The sequence below is a fragment of the Salvelinus namaycush genome, unplaced genomic scaffold (genome assembly GCF_016432855.1).
Source record: "Salvelinus namaycush isolate Seneca unplaced genomic scaffold, SaNama_1.0 Scaffold826, whole genome shotgun sequence".
Taxonomy (NCBI): Eukaryota; Metazoa; Chordata; class Actinopteri; order Salmoniformes; family Salmonidae; genus Salvelinus; species Salvelinus namaycush.
The window spans coordinates 10,529-33,870 of NW_024061560.1; the positions used below are offsets into that span (position 1 = coordinate 10,529).

General features: G+C 45.7%; 1 protein-coding gene across 1 annotated transcript; it reads right to left on the minus strand.

The window, feature by feature from the left end:
- Positions 1–1,013: 1,013 nt before the first annotated feature.
- Positions 1,014–23,342, minus strand: LOC120042991 (centlein-like; the record flags this gene model as incomplete). The annotated part of the gene is made up of 9 exons (XM_038987718.1): positions 23,057–23,342; positions 22,408–22,495; positions 19,448–19,536; positions 16,979–17,063; positions 13,312–13,446; positions 11,759–11,917; positions 8,995–9,128; positions 7,979–8,141; positions 1,014–1,274 (listed from the first exon to the last, which is right to left on the minus strand). Coding segments are annotated over exons 2-9 (1,110 nt in total), but the record flags the coding sequence as incomplete, so codon positions are not given.

Here is a 23,342-nt window from a genome sequence, read left to right on the forward strand (position 1 = left end):
TCAATAAGATTACATGGCCAGGGTGGACCTGATCCTAGATCAGCAATACGACAGCCTGATATTGTCTTGCTACTGTTGGGGATCTATGGACCGTGACTGACCATGTGTGGTCTAACCAATAGGGAGGATGACTGATAAACGCATCATTAAAAGATATTAAGCGCTACTTTGGTTGATGGAGCTGGACAGACAGACAGACACCATCTTGTTACTCTCTACCCTCTGGGTGGGAGTTGAGAAAGGGGGGAGAGCTGACACCATCACTACTCAACACCATTACCCATCTCCAATTAAACCTGGGCCTCCACAGACGGAGGGGAACGGCAAAATGGATGCTGCTTCTATGATTCTATCACCTGAAGATAATTTTTAATTGAGTCCCAGTCTAGATAGAGAGACATTGGTGGGAGGGGAGAGAGAGAGAGAGAGAGAGAGAGAGAGAGAGAGAGAGAGAGAGAGAGAGAGAGAGAGAGAGAGAGAGAGAGAGAGAGAGCCCCAAGAGAGGAGAGATGAGAAATCTACATGAAAGACACTGACATTGGGCTTGAACAGAAATGGGAAGATCAGAAGATCAAGGGTGGGCTGGAGACATGATATCAAGCCAAGCGCCTGATAAGCATCTCTCTGTCTCTAAAGACCACCCCCACAACGGTCTATGGTGGGCATATCACCACCCACACACTCCTGCCAGGCCGGACAATAATTACACACTGGTTGAGTGTCAGGGGTCGGAGGTTAGACGTATGTCTATATCAAGGGTGGTGTAAGTGCTGGACCATTATAAACAACTTAGACGTGACATGGGTCAAAACAAACATTCATTATTTCATCAGGCAGTACTTAAAGTGTGAAAGTGCGTGCAATAACACACACACAGATCTGTCTGCCTGTCTGCAATGAAAAACTTCTGCAGTAGACAATATGGACACTCAGTTCACTGCCTCTGGCTGTGCAGCACTCTCAATATAATCCCTGAGATAGGAAAAGTGTGACGCAAAATGTCTTCAACTTGCCTCTAGCTCAAACCTCCGACAGCTCACCTCAAAGTGTTTAGAGTTGGTCTGCCTGGCTGGGGGACCGGCTGGGGCCATGGTCTGTGGAAGCTGCTGCTGGTTGTGTGTCTGCTGTTGTTGTTGTTGCTGTAGCTGGCCTTGGAGCTGCACAATCTGCTGTTCCTTCTGGCCCAGCTGGGTTGTCAGGGCGACGTGACTCTGGCACAGCCGGCCCTCGTTGGATTTGAGCGCCAGGTAACATATGCTCAGCTCGTTGTAGAGCTGTGGCCACAAGTAGAGGAGAGGGAGAGAAAAAAGAAACAGTCATCACATCGGGTGCTGACGGGACAGAGAGTCGTGACAACGATTGTTCTCCTATTTCCATGGAGAAGACGAGAGGACAGATGCTATGATCATCTGGAAGGAGGGAGGGAGAGAGAGAAGGAAAAAGGGGGTGGAGGAGAAAGTGGGAGAGTAGTGGAAAGTGTAAAAGCAACCCCCTGACTGGACAGATTTTTGAGTCATGTTTGTCCCACCACCTCTCCACACAGAAACTCCTGTTACAGACAGGGCTTACAGTGAGTGGCTTGGCAACCATGAGATCAGCACAACGTTGAACATCTGAAGAGAGAACACGTTTACTGCCTCACTGTAATGCCACTGTAAAGACAACACATTGTCAGCTTGCCTTATGGTGATGTGGTTTTGGGGGGGTGGTGATGTGATTTTGGGGGGTGGTGATGTGGTTTTGGGGGGGTGGTGATGTGGTTTTGGGGGGTTGGTGATGTGGTTTTGGGGGGGTGGTGATGTGGTTTTGGGGGGGGGGTGGTGATGTGGTTTTGGGGGGTTAGTGATGTGGTGATGTGGTTTTGGGGGGGGGTTGGTGATGTGGTTTTGGGGGGGTGGTGATGTGGTTTTGGGGGGTGGTGATGTGGTTTTGGGGGGGTGGTGATGTGGTTTTGGGGGGGTGGTGATGTGGTTTTGGGGGGTTGGTGATGTGGTGATGTGGTTTTGGGGGGGGGTTGGTGATGTGGTTTTGGGGGGGTGGTGATGTGGTTTTGGGGGGTTGGTGATGTGGTTTTGGGGGGGTGGTGATGTGGTTTTGGGGGGTTAGTGATGTGGTGATGTGGTTTTGGGGGGGGGTTGGTGATGTGGTTTTGGGGGGGTGGTGATGTGGTTTTGGGGGGTGGTGATGTGGTTTTGGGGGGGTGGTGATGTGGTTTTGGGGGGTTGGTGATGTGGTTTTGGGGGGGTGGTGATGTGGTTTTGGGGGGGTGGTGATGTGGTTTTGGGGGGGTGGTGATGTGGTTTTGGGGGGGTGGTGATGTGGTTTTGGGGGGTTAGTGATGTGGTGATGTGGTTTTGGGGGGGGGTTGGTGATGTGGTTTTGGGGGGGTGGTGATGTGGTTTTGGGGGGTGGTGATGTGGTTTTGGGGGGGTGGTGATGTGGTTTTGGGGGGGTGGTGATGTGGTTTTGGGGGGTTGGTGATGTGGTGATGTGGTATTGGCGGGTGGTGATTTCATGGTGATTTTACTGATAGGAGCTGGTGTCTCGGCTGTGGTCATGTTTGTTAGAGTGTTAGGGAGACTGGTTGAGTGTGATGTCGTGTGGTGGTGTATGGTTGAGTGTGATGTCGTGTGGTGGTGTATGGTTGAGTGTGATGTCGTGTGGTGGTGTATGGTTGAGTGTGATGTCGTGTGGTGGTGTATGGTTGAGTGTGATGTCGTGTGGTGGTGTATGGTTGAGTGTGATGTCGTGTGGTGGTGTATGGTTGAGTGTGATGTCGTGTGGTGGTGTATGGTTGAGTGTGATGTCGTGTGGTGGTGTATGGTTGAGTGTGATGTCGTGTGGTGGTGTATGGTTGAGTGTGATGTTGTGTGGTAGTGTATGGTTGAGTGTGATGTCGTGTGGTGGTGTATGGTTGAGTGTGATGTCGTGTGGTGGTGTATGGTTGAGTGTGATGTCGTGTGGTAGTGTATGGTTGAGTGTGATGTCGTGTGGTGGTGTATGGTTGAGTGTGATGTCGTGTGGTGGTGTATGGTTGAGTGTGATGTCGTGTGGTGGTGTATGGTTGAGTGTGATGTCGTGTGGTGGTGTATGGTTGAGCGTGATGTCGTGTGGTGGTGTATGGTTGAGCGTGATGTCGTGTGATGTCGTGTGGTGGTGTATGGTTGAGCGTGATGTCGTGTGATGTCGTGTGGTGGTGTATGGTTGAGCGTGATGTCGTGTGATGTCGTGTGGTGGTGTATGGTTGAGCGTGATGTCGTGTGATGTCGTGTGGTGGTGTATGGTTGAGCGTGATGTCGTGTGGTGGTGTATGGTTGAGCGTGATGTCGTGTGGTGGTGTATGGTTGAGTGTGATGTCGTGTGGTGGTGTATGGTTGAGTGTGATGTCGTGTGGTGGTGTATGGTTGAGTGTGATGTCGTGTGGTGGTGTATGGTTGAGTGTGATGTCGTGTGGTGGTGTATGGTTGAGTGTGATGTCGTTAGTACTGTGTGTTAGTACTGTGTGCTATGGGTAGAGTGTGTTAGTACGATGTGTTAGTACTGTGTGCTATGGGTAGTGTGTGTTAGTACGATGTGTTAGTACTGTGTGATATGGGTAGAGTGTGTTAGTACTGTGTGATATGGGTAGAGTGTGTTAGTACTGTGTGATATGGGTAGAGTGTGTTAGTACTGTGTGATATGGGTAGAGTGTATTAGTACTGTGTGATATGGGTAGAGTGTGTTAGTACTGTGTGCTATGGGTAGTGTGTGTAAGTAAGATGTGTTAGTACTGTGTGTTAGTACTGTGTGCTATGGGTAGTGTGTGTTAGTACTGTGTGTTAGTACTGTGTGTTAGTACTGTGTGTTAGTACTGTGCGCTATGGGTAGAGTGTGTTATTACTGTGTGTTAGTACTGTGTGCTATGGGTAGAGTGTGTTAGTACTGTGTGTTAGTACTGTGTGCTATGGGTAGAGTGTGTTAGTACTGTGCGCTATGGGTAGAGTGTGTTAGTACTGTGTGTTAGTACTGTGTGTTAGTACTGTGTGTTAGTACTGTGTGCTATGGGTAGTGTGTGTTAGTACTGTGTGTTAGTACTGTGTGTTAGTACTGTGTGTTAGTACTGTGTGTTAGTACTGTGTGTTAGTACTGTGTGTTAGTACTGTGCGCTATGGGTAGTGTGTGTTAGTACTGTGTGTTAGTACTGTGCGCTATGGGTAGAGTGTGTTAGTACTGTGTGTTAGTACTGTGTGTTAGTACTGTGCGCTATGGGTAGAGTGTGTTAGTACTGTGTGTTAGTACTGTGTGTTAGTACTGTGCGCTATGGGTAGTGTGTGTTAGTACTGTGTGTTAGTACTGTGCGCTATGGGTAGAGTGTGTTAGTACTGTGCGCTATGGGTAGAGTGTGTTAGTACTGTGTGTTAGTACTGTGTGTTAGTACTGTGTGTTAGTACTGTGTGCTATGGGTAGTGTGTGTTAGTACTGTGTGTTAGTACTGTGTGTTAGTACTGTGTGTTAGTACGGTGTGTTAGTACTCGGTGTGTTAGTACTCTGTGTGTTAGTACTGTGCGCTATGGGTAGAGTGTGTTAGTACTGTGTGTTAGTACGGTGTGTTAGTACGGTGTGTTAGTACGGTGTGCTATGGGTAGTGTGTGTTAGTACTGTGTGTTAGTACTGTGTGTTAGTAATGTGTGCTATGGGTAGTGTGTGTTAGTACTGTGTGTTAGTACTGTGTGTTAGTACGGTGTGTTAGTACGGTGTGTTAGTACGGTGTGTTAGTACGGTGTGTTAGTACTGTGTGTTAGTACTGTGTGTTAGTACTGTGTGTTAGTACTGTGTGCTATGGGTAGTGTGTGTTAGTACTGTGTGTTAGTACTGTGTGTTAGTAATGTGTGCTATGGGTAGTGTGTGTTAGTGCGGTGTGTTAGTACTGTGTGTTAGTACGGTGTGTTAGTACGGTGTGTTAGTACGGTGTGTTAGTACGGTGTGTTAGTACGGTGTGTTAGTACGGTGTGTTAGTACTGTGTGTTAGTACTGTGTGTTAGTACTGTGTGTTAGTACTGTGTGTTAGTACTGTGTGCTATGGGTAGTGTGTGTTAGTACTGTGTGTTAGTACGGTGTGTTAGTACGGTGTGTTAGTACGGTGTGTTAGTACGGTGTGTTAGTACGGTGTGTTAGTACGGTGTGTTAGTACGGTGTGTTAGTACGGTGTGTTAGTACGGTGTGTTAGTACGGTGTGTTAGTACGGTGTGTTAGTACGGTGTGTTAGTACGGTGTGTTAGTACTGTGTGTTAGTACTGTGTGCTATGGGTAGAGTGTGTTAGTACTGTGTGTTAGTACTGTGTGTTAGTACTGTGTGTTAGTACTGTGTGTTAGTACTGTGTGTTAGTACTGTGTGATATGGGTAGAGTGTATTAGTACTGTGTGTTAGTACTGTGTGTTAGTACTGGGTAGTGTGTGTTAGTACTGTGTGCTATGGGTAGAGTGTATTAGTACTGTGTGTTAGTACTGGGTAGTGTGTGTTAGTACTGTGTGCTAGTACTGTGTGCTATGGGTAGAGTGTATTAGTACTGTGTGCTATGGGTAGAGTGTATTAGTACTGTGTGTTATGGGTAGAGTGTATTAGTACTGTGTGTTAGTACTGTGTGCTATGGGTAGAGTGTATTAGTACTGTGTGCTATGGGTAGAGTGTGTTAGTACTGTGTGTTAGTACTGTGTGCTATGGGTAGAGTGTATTAGTACTGTGTGCTATGGGTAGAGTGTGTTAGTACTGTGTGTTAGTACTGTGTGCTATGGGTAGAGTGTATTAGTACTGTGTGTTAGTACTGTGTGCTATGGGTAGAGTGTATTAGTACTGTGTGCTATGGGTAGAGTGTATTAGTACTGTGTGTTAGTACGGTGTGTTATGGGTAGAGTGTATTAGTACTGTGTGCTATGGGTAGAGTGTATTAGTACTGTGTGTTATGGGTAGAGTGTATTAGTACTGTGTGTTAGTACTGTGTGTTAGTACTGTGTGTTATGGGTAGAGTGTATTAGTACTGTGTGCTATGGGTAGTGTGTGTTAGTACTGTGTGTTAGTACTGTGTGCTATGGGTAGAGTGTATTAGTACTGTGTGTTAGTACTGTGTGCTATGGGTAGAGTGTATTAGTACTGTGTGTTAGTACTGTGTGCTATGGGTAGAGTGTATTAGTACTGTGTGCTATGGGTACTGTGTGTTAGTACTGTGTGCTATGGGTAGAGTGTATTAGTACTGTGTGTTAGTACTGTGTGTTATGGGTAGAGTGTATTAGTACTGTGTGCTATGGGTAGAGTGTATTAGTACTGTGTGTTAGTACTGTGTGTTAGTACTGTGTGCTATGGGTAGAGTGTGTTAGTACTGTGTGTTATGGGTAGAGTGTATTAGTACTGTGTGCTATGGGTAGAGTGTATTAGTACTGTGTGGTGTGCTATGGGTAGAGTGTATTAGTACTGTGTGCTATGGGTAGAGTGTATTAGTACTGTGTGTTAGTACTGTGTGCTATGGGTAGAGTGTATTAGTACTGTGTGCTATGGGTAGAGTGTATTAGTACTGTGTGCTATGGGTAGAGTGTATTAGTACTGTGTGCTATGGGTAGAGTGTATTAGTACTGTGTGTTATGGGTAGAGTGTATTAGTACTGTGTGCTATGGGTAGAGTGTATTAGTACTGTGTGCTATGGGTAGAGTGTATTAGTACTGTGTGCTATGGGTAGAGTGTATTAGTACTGTGTGCTATGGGTAGAGTGTGTTAGTACTGTGCGCTATGGGTAGAGTGTGTTAGTACTGTGTGCTATGGGTAGAGTGTATTAGTACTGTGTGTTAGTACGGTGTGTTATGGGTAGAGTGTATTAGTACTGTGTGCTATGGGTAGAGTGTGTTAGTACTGTGTGCTATGGGTAGAGTGTATTAGTACTGTGTGTTAGTACGGTGTGTTATGGGTAGAGTGTATTAGTACTGTGTGCTATGGGTAGAGTGTGTTAGTACTGTGTGCTATGGGTAGAGTGTATTAGTACTGTGCGCTATGGGTAGAGTGTATTAGTACTGTGTGCTATGGGTAGAGTGTGTTAGTACTGTGCGCTATGGGTAGAGTGTGTTAGTACTGTGTGCTATGGGTAGAGTGTGTTAGTACTGTGTGATATGGGTAGAGTGTGTTAGTACTGTGTGTTAGTACTGTGTGTTATGGGTAGAGTGTATTAGTACTGTGTGTTAGTACTGTGTGCTATGGGTAGAGTGTATTAGTACTGTGTGTTAGTACTGTGTGCTATGGGTAGAGTGTATTAGTACTGTGTGCTATGGGTAGAGTGTATTAGTACTGTGTGTTAGTACTGTGTGTTATGGGTAGAGTGTATTAGTACTGTGTGCTATGGGTAGAGTGTATTAGTACTGTGTGTTAGTACTGTGTGCTATGGGTAGAGTGTATTAGTACTGTGTGTTAGTACTGTGTGCTATGGGTAGAGTGTATTAGTACTGTGTGCTATGGGTAGAGTGTATTAGTACTGTGTGTTAGTACTGTGTGCTATGGGTAGAGTGTATTAGTACTGTGTGCTATGGGTAGAGTGTGTTAGTACTGTGTGTTATGGGTAGAGTGTATTAGTACTGTGTGTTAGTACTGTGTGCTATGGGTAGAGTGTATTAGTACTGTGTGTTATGGGTAGAGTGTGTTAGTACTGTGTGTTAGTACTGTGTGCTATGGGTAGAGTGTGTTAGTACTGTGTGTTATGGGTAGAGTGTATTAGTACTGTGTGTTAGTACTGTGTGCTATGGGTAGAGTGTATTAGTACTGTGTGTTATGGGTAGAGTGTATTAGTACTGTGTGTTAGTACTGTGTGCTATGGGTAGAGTGTATTAGTACTGTGTGCTATGGGTAGTTGTTACCTTCTAATAGCAGGTGGTGTCTGCTGTGTGAGCCTCTTCCTGGTTACAGAGGAATCTGGGTATTGTAGTGTAAATGAATAGAGTGGTAATATATAGTATAGTTAGTCACCTTCTGATAAGAGGTGGTGTCTGCAGTGTGAGCCTCTTCCTGGTTGCGTAAGACGCTCTGTGTGTCCAGGTTGAGTCCCTCTAGCTGCTGGATGAGCTGGGCCTGCTCTGCTGCATGTTCACTACTCTGTCTGTACAGGGCCTGCACCTCCTGCAGCTCACGCCTGCGTAGAAACACACACACACAAAGCAACATCAAATACCTACTATACAAACGTATTCAAAATATTAATAATTCTTGACCTATCTGTGGCATAATGATACAAGACGTTACAAGACAATCTTACTAAAGTACAATGACATCTTCAATCACTTATAACACACAAAGCGTTTCCCTGAGCCAGATGTGACTGGCTGACATCTCTCAGTGACACCACGCTAAGATACAGAGTAGTTAAAAAAGGTGAGATTACCCACAAAGGCTCCTGGGTTTTCACCGTTTTATCATATTGACTAAAGCTTAGCCAAAGCCTGCACCATTTCCCCTCCTCTCTCCCTGACTCTGCCTCTCCAAAGCTCTCCAAAGCACATCTGGTATGCAGGTCTTATCAACTGGTTCTAGACGAGGATGTGTGTGTCGCCTCGGAGCCTCGGGGTGGAGAGACGGCTAGAGCCTCTCGCACACATTGAGCAGTTGGGCGCACACACACACACAGACACACACACACTACTCTAAACGGGTTTAACTGAGACTGTAGTGGATAATGAAAGCCACATAAAAGTAAATCTAATTTAGCAAGATTATAAATTGATATGGCACATATTTTAATTGAGGGTCATTTCACTGTACAATTTATACTTTAAAGGTATACAAAAACAACATGACAGACCAATTTGAATGCATGAGAAATATTGCCTGTGACATTTACTTCATTGTATCCATGACGATGCCAAATCACAGATGTCATGGCACATCGCACAGCAGTTTACATTTATTTTGAATGCAAGGTGTCCAAGAGTGACCTGAAAGGCGTCTGTCACCATACAATGTATTTTTATAATGTTTTATTATCTGACCCGAGTTGGGTGACGTGTTGGTCCCTCTGTGCCACCTCCTTCTGCCTGGAGGAGAGGAGGTCTGCCAGGCTGCTGCACTGGGCCTGAAGGTCTGCCACCTGCCGCTGGGCATCGCTCAGATCACCCTCCATCTCCTGCCATGGTGGAGGACAAGAAGAGTACTATCAGTCAATCAATCAACTAATCAATCAAATGTACTTATGTCTGTTTACAGCAACAGTCGTCACAAAAACATGCTGTAAAGTCCACAGACCACAGGTGTCAAACTCATTCCACGGACGGCCGAGTGTCTGCGGGTTTTCGCTCCTCCATTGTACTTGATTGAGGAATGAAGGTCACTGATTAGTAAGGAACTCCCCTCACCTGGTTGTCTAGGTCTTCACTGAAAGGAAAAACCAAAAACCAGCAGAAACTAGGCCCTCCGGGGAATGAGTTTTACACCCCTGGTCTAGAGGAAGCTGCACGACTCTGTTTTGTGTTTGTTCAACAGATGACTATGACTGTATTCCTCAGTGGATTTGGTAAAGGCTTGGTGTTCCTGTTTCCAAATGAGTTTCAGAACGGCGCAGATGTGCTAATACAAAAGTCCACGTGAAAACAGCGGCCAGAGGCCAGGACACAGTGTATGACCCGTCTCTGCCCTGACGGAGTCCTCTACGACGTTACCTGTTGATGTTGTGTTGCTGGACTCCACTAATGGCCAAGCAACTCTTACCATTAAGAGGCAGTGAGATACAAGGTCTGAGAGTGTCTGAACACTGAGGGTCATCTTAAAACTTCACAAGAGACTCTCTCCTTTTAACGAGAGGCTACAATTACAGCGGGGCAGACCCGGCCGCCTGGCATCAAACACACAGGGGGCATCGGGACAAGTTTGACTGTAATTAAAAACTGCTTCAATCACCGACGCCGGTGAAATTAACTGTGAAATTAATGGCCGCAAATGAATGGCAGCAAATTAGCCACCGTGAAAGATGGCGCTAAGGATGGAGAGATAACACTACTAGTACATAAACAAAATCAGTGCATAGTTGTGACTTCTTGTAACTTTTTAATGTTCCAATCTTGAACAGACTTATGGTTGTAAATTGGTGTGGAATCCTTGTGCATTCCATGTGTTCCATCCATCTCTCAGAGTTGCATGGTATTAAAGCCTGATCAGGAGCAGAGCCAGGTGAGTGTCTGTCTGTCTGTGTCTGCTGATGTGATTGATGTGCATAGTGGAGTTGTTACTAGGGCCCTGTCATAATTACACCCTGGCCCTGACTTATTCAAAGCCCTCTCTTTCTCTCTCCTCCTCCTTCCCTCCCTCTCTGCCTGTCTCGCTCTCTGTCTGCCTGTCTCTCTCTCTGTCTGTCTCTCTCTCTCTGTCTGTCTCTCTCTCTTTTTCTGTCTCTGTCTCTCTCTCTTTTTCTGTTCTTCTCTGTCTCTCTCTCTTTTTCTGTCTCTGTCTCTCTCTCTTTTTCTGTCTGTGTCTCTCTCTCTGTCTCTTTCTCTGTCTGCCTGCCTGTCTCTCTGTTTGCCTGTCTCTCTCTCTCTGTCTGCCTGTCTCTCTCTCTCTGTCTGCCTGTCTCTCTCTCTGTCTGCCTGTCTCTCTCTCTCTCTGTCTGCTTGTCTCTCTCTCTCTCTCTCTGTCTGCCTGTCTCTCTCTCTCTCTCTCTGTCTGCCTGTCTCTCTCTCTCTGTCTGCTGGTCTCTCTCTCTCTGTCTGCTGGTCTCTCTCTCTCTCTGTCTGCCTGTCTCTCTCTGTCTGCCTGTCTCTCTCTCTGTCTGCCTGTCTCTCTCTCTCTGTCTGCCTGTCTCTCTCTCTCTCTGTCTGTCTGCCTGCCTGTCTCTCTCTCTGTCTGTCTGCCTGCCTGTCTCTCTCTCTGTCTGTCTGCCTGTCTCTCTTTCTGTCTGTCTGTCGCTCAGGCACTTGACTGGATGAGCGCTGATGAGAAATGACTGTTGGCTCGTACTGAGAAGAGTTGTGCTGTGTGCGTCAGCGGAGTGTGTCTGTCTGTGCCTGCGTGCGTGCGTGTTCGAGCCTCTGTGCTGTGTGCGTCCACGGAGCCCCCCCCCTACTATTGATGGGCAGTTGTGTTCTGTTCCAAGAGGGGAGTGGGACGGGTAGTGGTGGTAGTGGCTCCTGTGGGTTGACACTGATTGGTTGTCTGACTGTTTGAACAACATGTGTCCAGCGTACTGCTGTGGTGATTCTTTTGTTGCGAGGCTGATTAGAGTGAGAGAGTAAAGTTGATACATAATAATGAGGAGGGGGAGAGATACATATCCCTGATTCTGCTAATAAGCTACACGAATAAGGAGACCACTGAAACACTACAGTCGTCCAGTGATCACATCGGGGGACTTGGTCGGGGCTCGGCTTCTTCTTTTCCTCACCAGACGAGACTTGGGTCCAAAATGTTAAAAGTAATTATTTCTCCCACCCTCGGAACAGGGCCATCAATATTTAAAATCTGTGCTTTGAGAGAGGAATTATTTGACATTCATATATTGAGGAGGGAGAAAGAAGGAGGTTCAAGGTGTGTAGAAGAAACGGAACCCTTCCTCTGTGTGTGTGTGTGTGTGTGTGTGTGTGTGTGTGTGTGTGTGTGTGTGTGTGTGTGTGTGTGTGTGTGTGTGTGTGTGTGTGTGTGTGTGTGTGTGTGTGTGTGTGTGTGTGTGTGTGTGTGTGTGTGTGTGTGTGTGTGCGTGCGTGCGTGCGTGTGCACATGGGTTGGTCCCCGGTTCCCCCCTCCACATGGCATCTCTCTGTGTGTTACCTTGACTTTGGCGTCCGCGGCGTCTCTCTCCTCTCCGTGCCTCCTCTCCTGCCTCTGTGCCTGCTCCAGGTCACATCGCAGGGCAGAGCAGCAGGACTCTAATTCCTCCTTCTCCTCCTCCAGGGCCTCTTCTCTCCTCCTCCTCTCCTCCTTCACATCCTGAACGAAGAAGAGGGGGGGCAGAAGTCACAGGGCCAGATAAACAACACCGACGGATGAAGAGAGGGAGCGAAGGAGAGAGAGGGAAAGAGAGAGGAGAAAAAAAGTAGCATGGTGTTTTGAGGAGGATGAGATGGGATGAATATGTAGAATGTAAAGTCAGTGCTATTCTGTGCTTGGTTTGGGCCTCCGCTGCTCAGCTCCACTGTGGCCCCCCCATGTGGCTCTCACGCATGTCTGATTGACAAGGTCACCTGTGCTGTGAGGCTGTGAGGGCCGGGGCTCACTCTGAGGCAGGTAACAGGGGCCACGCAGCTTCTCCCTTTAATGACAGGCCTCCTAATGAGAACACACTTCACTACAACATCCATTACATCTGATCCCAGCCTCCTTTGATGCTTCCCCCGCTCTAGGAGTTGGATTTTATGTTTTATTTTATCAGCGAGACCCCGCAATGCAAAGACGTATCCGCGGACCTCGAGATCACTCCTTTATTAATGAATCATAGCCTGGGTCCCATCAGGGCCGTAATTAGGGATAAGCCACATCATCACACGCCTTACTTTCACTCCCTCCATGGTCGATCATTAAGTATTTATCTATAGGCAAGTTATCGACTTCTCTCTCCCTCGCTATCTCTGGCTTTTCAGCAGTCTCAGTCTGCTCAAACCCCTCAGTTTGGATACATGTCAGAGAGAGAGATGAACCGATGAGAGAGAGAGAGAGAGAGAGAGAGAGAGAGAGAGAGAGAGAGAGAGAGAGAGAGAGAGAGAGAGAGAGAGAGAGAGAGAGAGAGAGAGAGAGAGAGAGAGAGAGAGAGAGAGAGAGAGAGAGAGAGATTAACCGATGAGAGAGAGAGTGAGAGATTAACCGATGAGAGAGGGAGAGAGAGAGAGAGAGAGAAAGAGAGAGATGAACCGATGAGAGAGAGAGAGAGAGCGAGAGAGAGAGAGAGAGAGCGAGAGAGAGATTAACCGATGAGAGAGAGAGAGAAAGAGAGAGATGAACCGATGAGAGAGAGAGAGAGAGAGAGAGAGAGAGAGAGAAATAAAGAGAGAGATGACCCAATGAGAGAGAGAGAGAGAGAGATCTGGCCCGCTCCAGAGCGAGGAAAAACACATAGTCCGTGTTTCTTTTCCTCCCTCTGCGTCTCTAAGTGATTTTGAGGCCTCAGGCTACAGTATAGCCCTGGGGGAAACGTCCTGTTTGGTGTCACAGTGAAAAGACTAGTAGTTGCCTACAAGGAGCCAGAGTGCAGAGGCTTCAAAGCTCAAAGCGGAGGCAGGCAGGCAGGCAGGCAGGCAGGTAGGCAGGCAGGCAGGCAGGCAGGCAGGCAGGCAGGCAGGCAGGCAGGCAGGCAGGCAGGCGGGTGCCACTGGAAATTTGTTCCAAACCTTAAGTTCTTGACTCTTATTCCCCAGCTTGCGGCGCAGAGCTGCCAGCTCCTTCTTCACTAGGCCTCTGTCCTCGTCCACAGCCATCTTCCTCTGGACCAGGTTGGTGATCTCCTGCTGTTGCCCTGTCACTCTCTGTTTCAGCCAATGGAGGGAGTGGGGGAGAGAGATTGAGAGAGAGAGAGAGAGAGAGAGAGAGAGAGCGAGAGAGAGGATTATAGATGGAAAGAGAGAAAAAAAGAGATAGAGAAAAAGAGATAGATGAAGAGAGAGAGATGTGGAAAGAGAGAGAGAGAAAGACAAAGAGAGAGATGGAGAGAGAGAGGTGGAAAGGGAGAGAGAAAGAAAGATAGATGGAAAGATAAAGAGAGAGACACGATGTTAGTCATCAACAGCAATCTTGGGCAACGGGAGGGAATAAACTATTTATGGATTTTGGAAGGAAGTAGGCATTACAGTAACTACAGGGGTCCCATTTTGGATCAATCAGAGGCTCCAATTGACAGAGAGGGTGACATTTAGTATGAGCCCCTGTAATCAAATGGCCACTAGTGAGGAAGACGCAGTTGGATCTCATGTGAGGTCTAATCTACTCCACATCTAACCACTCTATCCAACTCATCTTCTGTGTCAGTTCGGTTCAGATCTGGCAGATACTGACAAGGCCTGTGACCGGGCCAGCACCTTCCTTCTAGCCCCTGATCTCAGAACAGCCCTCGCTTTCATAATACTGGCCTCAGTACACCTCCGTACACATGAGCCAACTCATGTACTGTAGGCCACACACTACTACTGTATGTGCTAACCTCACCACTTACAATGTTACACAATGAGCCAATTATATAGAATAAGAGCACTCTAATACTGTCTAATAGGTGTAGGCCTGTATAGAATAATGAACTACTGCTCTGTACATTTACAATTCAGTTACCATGATAGCCTAATCAAAACGATGCTTCTCATCTTTACTAACAAACTAGAACAAAGGAATCAAAACGATGAAAAATGGTTCCATAATTTTAATGATCCATCTTTTTTTCTGTTCCTGCCGCCGAGTCTTCTGGCAGGCCTATAGCTGGGCGATTGTAGGAGGAGAAAGAGGAGGCTGCCCTTTTAACACTGCATCAGCTGGGCTCTGGCATGGCAGTAATCCACTGCAGGCTGCGGGTAGCTCTAAAATAACACCATGCTCTGGGATGCAATTAATTGCCATGTTGGGGGAATCGCTCAAATCTTTTCCAAGATGGTGGATTTACTAGACGCCTTCCTCTCCTCGTTCGCCATGCAAAAACGGGCTTTAATAGAGATTTATACGGGCGAAGTAGAAATAAATTCAAGCGTTGATAATGAGGTGGGCGAGAACAATTTCAACTCCAGTAGTGTTCGATTGGTAAGAAAAAGGTTTAGGGGAAGTTAAGAGGTCGAGGATAGAGAGATTAGCATTAAAAATTCCCAGTGCAGTTAAAAATGAAAGCTAATTATGTTACAAAAATGGAAGGGAGTGGAGACGAAAGAGAGCGGAGAAAGACAGAGGGAGAGAGAGAGAGGTAGTGAGAGAGAGAAAAAATAAGTAGAAAGAGAGGAGAGAGGTAGAGAGGAGAGGAGAGAGAGAGGGAAAGAGAGAGAGAGGGGAAAGAGGTAAAGAGAGAGGAGAGAAGAGAGAAAGAGGAAAGAGGTAAAGAGAGAGGAGAGAAGAGAGAGAGAGAGGTAAAGAGAGAGGTAAAGAGAGAGGTAAGGGGAGAGGAAAAAAGAGAGAGAGAGAGAGAGAGAGAGAGGTAAAGAGAGAGGTAAGGGGAGAGGAAAAAAGAGAGAGAGAGAGAGAGAGAGAGAGAGAGAGAGAGAGAGAGAGAGAGAGAGAAAGAGAGGTAAAGAGAGAGGTAAGGGGAGAGGAAAAAAGAGAGAGAGATAGAGAGAGAGAGAGATAGAGAGAGAGAGAGAGAGAGAGAGAGAGAGGAAAGAGGAAAGAGGAAGAGAGAGAGAGAGAGAGAGAGAGAGAGAGAGAGAGAGAGAGAGAGAGAGAGAGAGAGAGAGAGAGAGAGAGAGAGAGAGAGAGAGGAAAGAGGAGAGAGAGGAGAGAGGTCAAGAGAGGTAACGGGAGAGGAAAAGAGAGAGAGAGAGAGAGAGAGAGAGAGAGAGAGAGAGAGAGAGAGAGGAAAGAGGAGAGAGAGGAAAGAGGAGAGAGAGGAAAGAGGAGAGAGAGAGAGGAGAGAGAGAGGGGGAGAGAGAGAGAGAGGAAAGAGAGAGAGAAAAAATAAGAAAAGGAAAGACGATAGTGAAAGTTGGAGTGGAGACATTAAGAGGGCTAGCGTGAGGTCCTGTGTGGACTCAGCAGACCATCACATCTCCAGAAGAGTAAAGGGGGAAAAACCAATGAATCCCCATTTGGGTTCCTTTGGCCCAAATCTAGACGAGATGATGAATGTCAGTGGTCTGTGTGACACTGCACACAATCCTGACTATTAATGAGCTTCGCAAATAGGCCAGAACTTTACCAACCAGAACTTCTACTGCTCTTATAAAGAACTTTGGGGTGGGGGTGGAGTGCTGCTACTTTCAAGGTATAGTTTAGAAGCGAAGGGGCATAGAAATTATCCAGTTAAATATTACACTTATCTCCATGGTTACTTTCTTAATAATGCAATGTATTTGTAATATTCTAAACAGTTTATTGTTTCTGCAGGCACACAAGATGATGTTGACGAATATTATGCAGTGACTACGAACATACTGTCAGGTCTATTAAGACTTGAGCGGTGTCCAGTGGTCATCAAAGGTAGCCTAGTGGTTAAGATTTGGGCCGGTAACCGAAAGGTCGCTGGCTCAAATCCCCGAGCCAACTAGGTGAAAAATCTGCAGATGTAACCTTGAGCAAGGCATTTAACCCAAAATACTCCTGTAAGTCCCTTTGGATGAGATCTGCTATATGACAACAACAAAATGATGTAAAAATGTAGATGGCGCGGCAGATGAATGAACCTGCCTGCGTCCTTTCCTTCATTCACCCTCGCAGTGACAGTGTTTGACCGATAACATATTTGGAATCTGTGCCAGCACTCTTTTTCTCAGAACAAACAGAGCAGTGGTAAGAAAATAATGTGTAACCTCTATTGTGCTCCACAGCTCTGGCTAATTGTACATAGCTAAATCAGTGTTAAGATGAGTGAGGAGGGCGGGATAAACACACTGTTAAAGAGCTGCTGATGATAGCATTAGCGCCCGTCTCTCTGGGAGCGGATGGGATGATGTTAGCGTAGCATTAGCCAGCTGACAGAGAAGGTTGCTAATGTAATGACAGAAACTGACAGATGCTGCTGTTAAGGGACGATGATTAAGGGTAAATTAAAGTGCGTCGCCGTAATCATTATCTGTCCTAGCAGCCCATAGAACACACTTACTGAGCCACTGTTATAGGTGGGTATAGAGTTAGCACTTGCGTTAGTGATAGGGCTTGCCTCAGACAAACCTGAGGCTTATGGGTCTTTTATACAACAGGACTGATTGACTGTAGGTTAGACTGGACTTGCACTCTCACAGACTTCTATTTCAATGCATCCCTTCATATCAAATGGAAGAGAAATTCCTATGGGAGATTTCTCTGTACAGACACCAGGATACGACACAGACATGGTTCACTAACTATGCATTCCACATATCATAACAACAATACCTGGTCCAGCTCCTGGATCTTGTAGTCTTTGGCCTGCAGGATCTCCAGCACCTTGCGGTCCTTGGCTTCAGCTTTCCATTTCTCTCTGTTGGGGACGCAGAGAAACATAGAAATATAATGTTAATCTATGTCATTCTAGTTCTATGCAGAGTCATAGAAATAGAATCTGTCATTCTACTTCAACGGAGAGAAAGCGGCAGAGCGGTGAAGTGACTGCGAGGCCCAGAGCTGAAGCATCGTTAGCAGTTCGTCTCCAACGACTCTCTGGTTCTGCTAATGATGATGGGTTTCATTTGGAGGCATTAGGGTGATGTGGTGGTGACAGACCCACTGACAGGATTTAGCATATGGCAAACGACAGCAAACAAGCTCATCTGAGGGGAAATGATAACTTCATTCGTATAATAAACGGGAAAACCCATTCAGTGCACAGGTTTACAGAGTATTGAATGTTATCAGAGAAGTGAATATGCCAAGTGCATGCAGTCTGTCACCCCTATGATAGCATATTATTTTAATGTCTAGTACATTAAATGACAGTTTGAAAACAAAACACAGAACCACTCAATATCAAGCAAATATCTGTGCAATAGACATATAACTGATGTTGTTTAACTCAGGCAACCAAATGAAAACAAAGAGGGCCTTAAAGAAAAGGAGGTCACAGGAAAAGAAGATAAACCCAAAGTTGTGTGTTCAAACACTCAGCGGGCTCCCTGGGCGCAGGCAGGCAGGCAGGCAGGCACCAGAAGTATGTCAATCAGCACCCCAGTGTCATTTCACTGTTCTCCAGATAAGGTAATTACCAGGACGACATCAAACCTGGAATCCTATTCAGCGCACACACACACACACACACACACACACACACACACACACACACACACACACACACACAGCAAACTTTTTCCCTCGCTCTCTCTCCGCCCCATTGGGCCATGCAGCAGCAGCCTCTTCCAGCAGCATATCTTTCATTCTGGCTCGCTCAGGCCTCTTTTCTCCTGTTCACTGTTTGGGGAGCGGAGACAAAAGAATAACAATTGGGGCCAGTTTGTTTCAACAGCTTCTTGAGATCATCAGGGACCCCCCCCCCCCCCCCCCCCCCCCCTCCAACCAACCCCCCACCTCTCCCCATTCCTCCACCCCAATCCAGGCCCCTCTCCTCCCTTTGCCTTGGCTGGCTCTCCCCCCCCAGAGGGACATTGAAATGAATGCCTGGTCTCCTCGGAGTCAAGCGCTACCTTGTATCCTTTGCCGTGTTAACCGTGTCCTGAGCAGCCATCCAATCGCTACAAGACCAGCTGGAATCCCCCACAGGCCCGGCGCTTGACTGGAGACGGCGCAATTATCATGTCAATATACCCGCCGTGTGCAGCGCGGTGCCAGTGTGCTGATAGACTACACACACACACTCTCTGGGTGCATGTTACCTAGGCCCCTGTGGACCAACATGCTTTGTTGGGTTTCCCTAGCCGGAGCTGTGGGGGATGGGGAAACTGCCTGAGACACAGACAGAGAAGATCCTGAACCTGGCACACATGTTTTCCCCCTGAAACCAACCGTCTGAGGCTCCTGCCAACTGACACGCTTTATTTTGTGTCTGATGCTCCAAAAGGCAGGGGAATGTAGAATACAGGCCTACTAGACCTGTTACATGAAAAGGAGCCAAAATCTTGGTATAATTGTCTTTTTTACTACATTTAGCATGAAAAGGACTCCATATCAAGGCCTAGGTCTACTACAGTACATTGAAATGCTTGTTATTAACAGAAATGAACAGTCTTTATTAAGAAATGAAATCCTGGACCACGATTCTTTAGAATCTTCATTCTGTTTACGAGGAGCTTGGTGTGGCTTTACGAAAACAACCTTTTGACACAGCATTTTAAATCAAACAACTTTCCAACAGAAGTTTTGAAAAGAACAGACATGCCTGAACTCACACTACTACCGTGTATCACTGCAGTAGTTCAAATACCTGAACCCCTGTTCTTCCCAACCAGTTCCCATGCTGATGTATTCTGTGAGGCTTAGCCGCCCCTCGCAAAAGGTCATCTTCAATCTAACGTTTTACCCCGTAAAAAACGAAGCACTTGGCAGTGAACGTTTTCCCTGTTTTAGAATGGGAGCCGAGCGAGACTGTTTTCATTAACGCGGGTGGTTTCCATGGCTGAGCAGCTAGACTGGAGATAAGAGGGCTTTAAGGAGCATCTGCACTATTCAGCCGTAAACCCACCAGAATATCCAAGGTGTCTCACACACACAACCTTGGATAACTTTCAGCAGACGTACTTCCCTGCCTACCTCTGTTTCACTTTGGAGATGGGATTTCTGGGAGATCTTAAAGCCCCTGAACATTTCTTCACAGGTTGTAGTATGGAGATTAGTTACAGGCCATGCTTTCAGAGATATAACGTATGGGTGAGAGGGAGCGGTGAAATTTCGGAGCAGTTTCAATTACTAACTCACCGTTCGACCACTAGACTGACGGCCTGGGTCAGGTCCGGATTGGCCACTTGGAGGCGTTTCCATAGGGACCACACAAACTCCTTGTCAGCCTGTGAAAAGAACAAACAATTTCATGGTTATAAGATTTCACGGTTATGAATGAATGATTATACTCAAATCTTATTATTATGACTAAATCAAATCATTATGCTAAAACTGTGGCATGTGGTAGTCTTAATGAACCACACAGACACATAACACAGAAATACTGAAATTCATTTCCTATTTTTCGACATCCTTTCCCGAAATAATAACACTATTTCTCACATCTTAAAACGTAATTAGTGAAAGGCGATGTTATAGCAATTCTAAATGAAATACAAATAATTCAATGAGATGCTTGAATATATTAGCATATATGGGGGGGGGGGCAACCCAATCAATAATTCAAATGGCTTATACAAAATAAAACTTTAGATGTGGTGTGCCTTCTCTAATCACGGTGCTGTCTTTACAGAGAGATTACATAACTGGAGTGTGACCTTCGGCTCAAGGGGAGGCTACATTGACACTTGTCATTATGCACAATTCATGACTGGGGAGTTGGAGATCAAACCAAAACAGCTGTTAAAGCAGCATTTCCCTTATTAATAAAGTGCATCTGATTCTGGGCGGTTTTCTCTGCAACTCTGAAGTAACTAGCGGAGGAGAAGCACTAAACTGATGACAGAGAGAGTCCTGGAAGGCGCAGAGACACCTGAGAGCCTCCGCCCTTGACACATTTCACATTCAAATTGACTCGCCGCCCAAAAAAAACAGCTTTACGTTTTTTTTTTCTTAAGCTACATTACATTTAATGAGAAACATCTAAAAACTACATTTTCGGCCCACTAAAATATAGAATTATGCCAAATCGACTTAATATAAAATCATCTGTTAAATTATGTTCACATCATCACAAGATGAAAAGTCATCACTCCCACTGGAATCTACTGGTCTCCAATTAGCACAAGAATTTTAAAACCCCATTCAAAAGTGTCTAATCAACTATTTACTAAATGGCGGAGGCAGACCTTGGTAGACCATGGGCTGAACATACAAAGTGGAGAGAGCAGAGTCGATCCTTATTGGATGAATAGAGATCTCACCAATCCTGGTCCTGCACTGCCGTTAATGACGAATTAAGAAATGGGGGCCTGACATCAAATAGGTGGTCTCGCTTCTCCTGGCCTATGGCTGCCATTAACCCTTACATACTGACAGTCAGACTCCTCGCCAGGACCCTCACCACCCATATCAAGGGCTTCTCCACAGTATTAGAGATGTATCGAATGTGTTTTTGATGATCACTGAATTATTAATTGTAATTGCAGACCTTGAAAGACCATGGGCTAAACATACTAAGTGGGCCTGGAATGCAGCCACATATTAATAAAATTAGCATGGTCAAGTAGGAACATTTTCTGGCCGACAGACGGGCCACTTTGTAGTTAATGGTGGTCCTGAGAACGCTGTGCCAGAGAATTTACACATTAATGGCATTTCAAATGCCACGATTTGAATGGTACACGGTACAACTAACACTGTCTAACAGTCACTAAGAGACAGACAGAATCATTGATGCTCTCCCTCTCCCCAGACCACCGAGGAGAAGTGATTCATGTCAATTCAATAGATGAGAAATACAGTAACTGGTTGATGTAATGGAGGCCGTGAGTGACTTCGGTCTGGATCAGGTCTGACAGACAGGCCATACAAAGTAGTCCCTTGTAACTCAGTTGGTAGAGGATGATGCTTACAACGCTAGGGTTGTGGGTTCGAGTCCCGCAGGGGACCAGTATGAAAATGTATGCACTCACTACTGTAAGTCGCTCTGGATAAGAGTGTCTTGTAAAATCTACAAATGCTGATCAGCGCTTTATACTGCACCTTGAAACGAGTAATATTCCCTTCAATACAATTTGGGATCATTGAACAGGAAAAGGCTCCACGCTCACTCACAATTCATTTTTTTTAGTTTTATTAAACAAGTTTAAAAGATTGACGTTTCAGCCTTCAACGGCCTTCTTCGGAATCTCAGAACACATCAAGACACAATAAATAAAAAATTAACTACTGTAAACAAGCAATGATCTATGCTGGACTCAAAAGACATAGCCTTGTATAGTGTAGAGTGAAATATTTGTCAATATATTTGCCAATATACACACACTCACAGAGGTGAGCTTCTCCAAGATGTGCGTGTGAATATGCAAAGTGAGATACTGATTCCAGGTAAATCCACCGTTTATGTTTTTAGGCACCACCTGGTGGCGAGCCTGTAACGACAAGACAGAATCTCTCCATCACAGCATCAGAGAGAGAGAGACTGACTGAGGCTCGTTCAGGAGGATGCAACGTTATAGTATGTTCTAGATAGAAATATAATGTGTAGATCAAATGTGGTTGTGATTAACTGGGAGTTCAGTTCTATAAATCAGTTTCTATCTGCAATGTTCTAAATGCTGAAACTCACTGATTAGCCTATGACCCAAATATGAAATGGTCATAGCCTATGGTGCAGGGAATGTGCAGTAGCAAGGAAAAGGGCAAAAAGCTCAACTTCATGTAAATCTATCATTGCCATTGTGGTTACAGAGCTAGATGTATTACCTAAGTTGGTGCTGTATGGCTCAGTTGATAGAGCATGGCGCTTGCACCGCCAGGGTTGTGGGTTCGATTCCCTGGGCCACCCATATGTAAAAAGAATGTATGCACACGACTAAGCGTCTTCTAAATATCATATAAGTTGTGTCTATCTATATTTTCCTATGTTTATTAGTATCTTGCAGTGTAAGAACTTAGCTACTTCACAAGTGAACAGTTTCTAACGCAAGTTGAGATGTTTATAAACTGATTTATTTTAAACACAGAAAATATTGGCAACAACATAGCTAGATTCAGCTGTTGACAAAATAAACAATACCATCCAGCACAGTCACCTGGCATGTCACTAACTCCTCAGATAAACTCCTCACTTCTTCATTCAGCAGCATGATGCGGCTGCTGTCTCTAGTAGCCATCATAGAGCTGGAAAAGAGAAAAATAAAGAAAGTTATGGAGGCAGTACACATTTTCTCATCAATATACAGTAAGCTTCAGCGTTACAGTAGACAGCTAGCTACATAGACAACACTATACAGATAGATATACATTAGATTAGACGGTATACTAATATCGAGCCCGTGGTGATCAATGTTGTTGCTGCACTATTGATTTGGGAATAACGTTAGAGCTCTAGTGACAGAGACAAGTCAACAGGTGTTACTAATTGTCCTCGACACTAGTGCCTGCAATGACATTCAGGTAGGTGGTCGTTTAATATTACATTAGTTAGCTAGCAAAGTTAGCTAGCTACATATGGTCCTGTACCAGGAGGACATTTTCGTATGTAGTCTAGCTTCACTTCAACAAAGGACAAAAGGGAGAAGTAACTTTGGAGAGACCATAGAGACTAGCTGGTTTGCCAGTTAGCTAACGTTAGCTAGCCTATAACTGAACATGAGCTTAGCAGTGAAGCGCGACCGTGCACTGCAACAGGTGTTCTACTCTGTTTAGTTAGCCAGTCAGCGGTAAGTAAACAAACATTACCTTGGGTGTTGACAACTTTCTCGGTCGGAGAGAGTAGCTAACGTTACAAAGCAAATTAGGAAGAGCTAACGTTAGCAGCTAGCAGCTGGCTAAGTTGAACGTTAACGTTACATGTCAAAAGTCCATGCATTGAACAGCATCATCGTGGACGGTAAACAAACGTATCCTAAAGGACAACTGTATATTTATCCGTGCATATAGGGTATGTATTGCTGTCTACAAAATATAGCAAGACGAAATGCAAACTTTGAGTGAATCACACTGTTGTCAATAGCTACCGAGACGC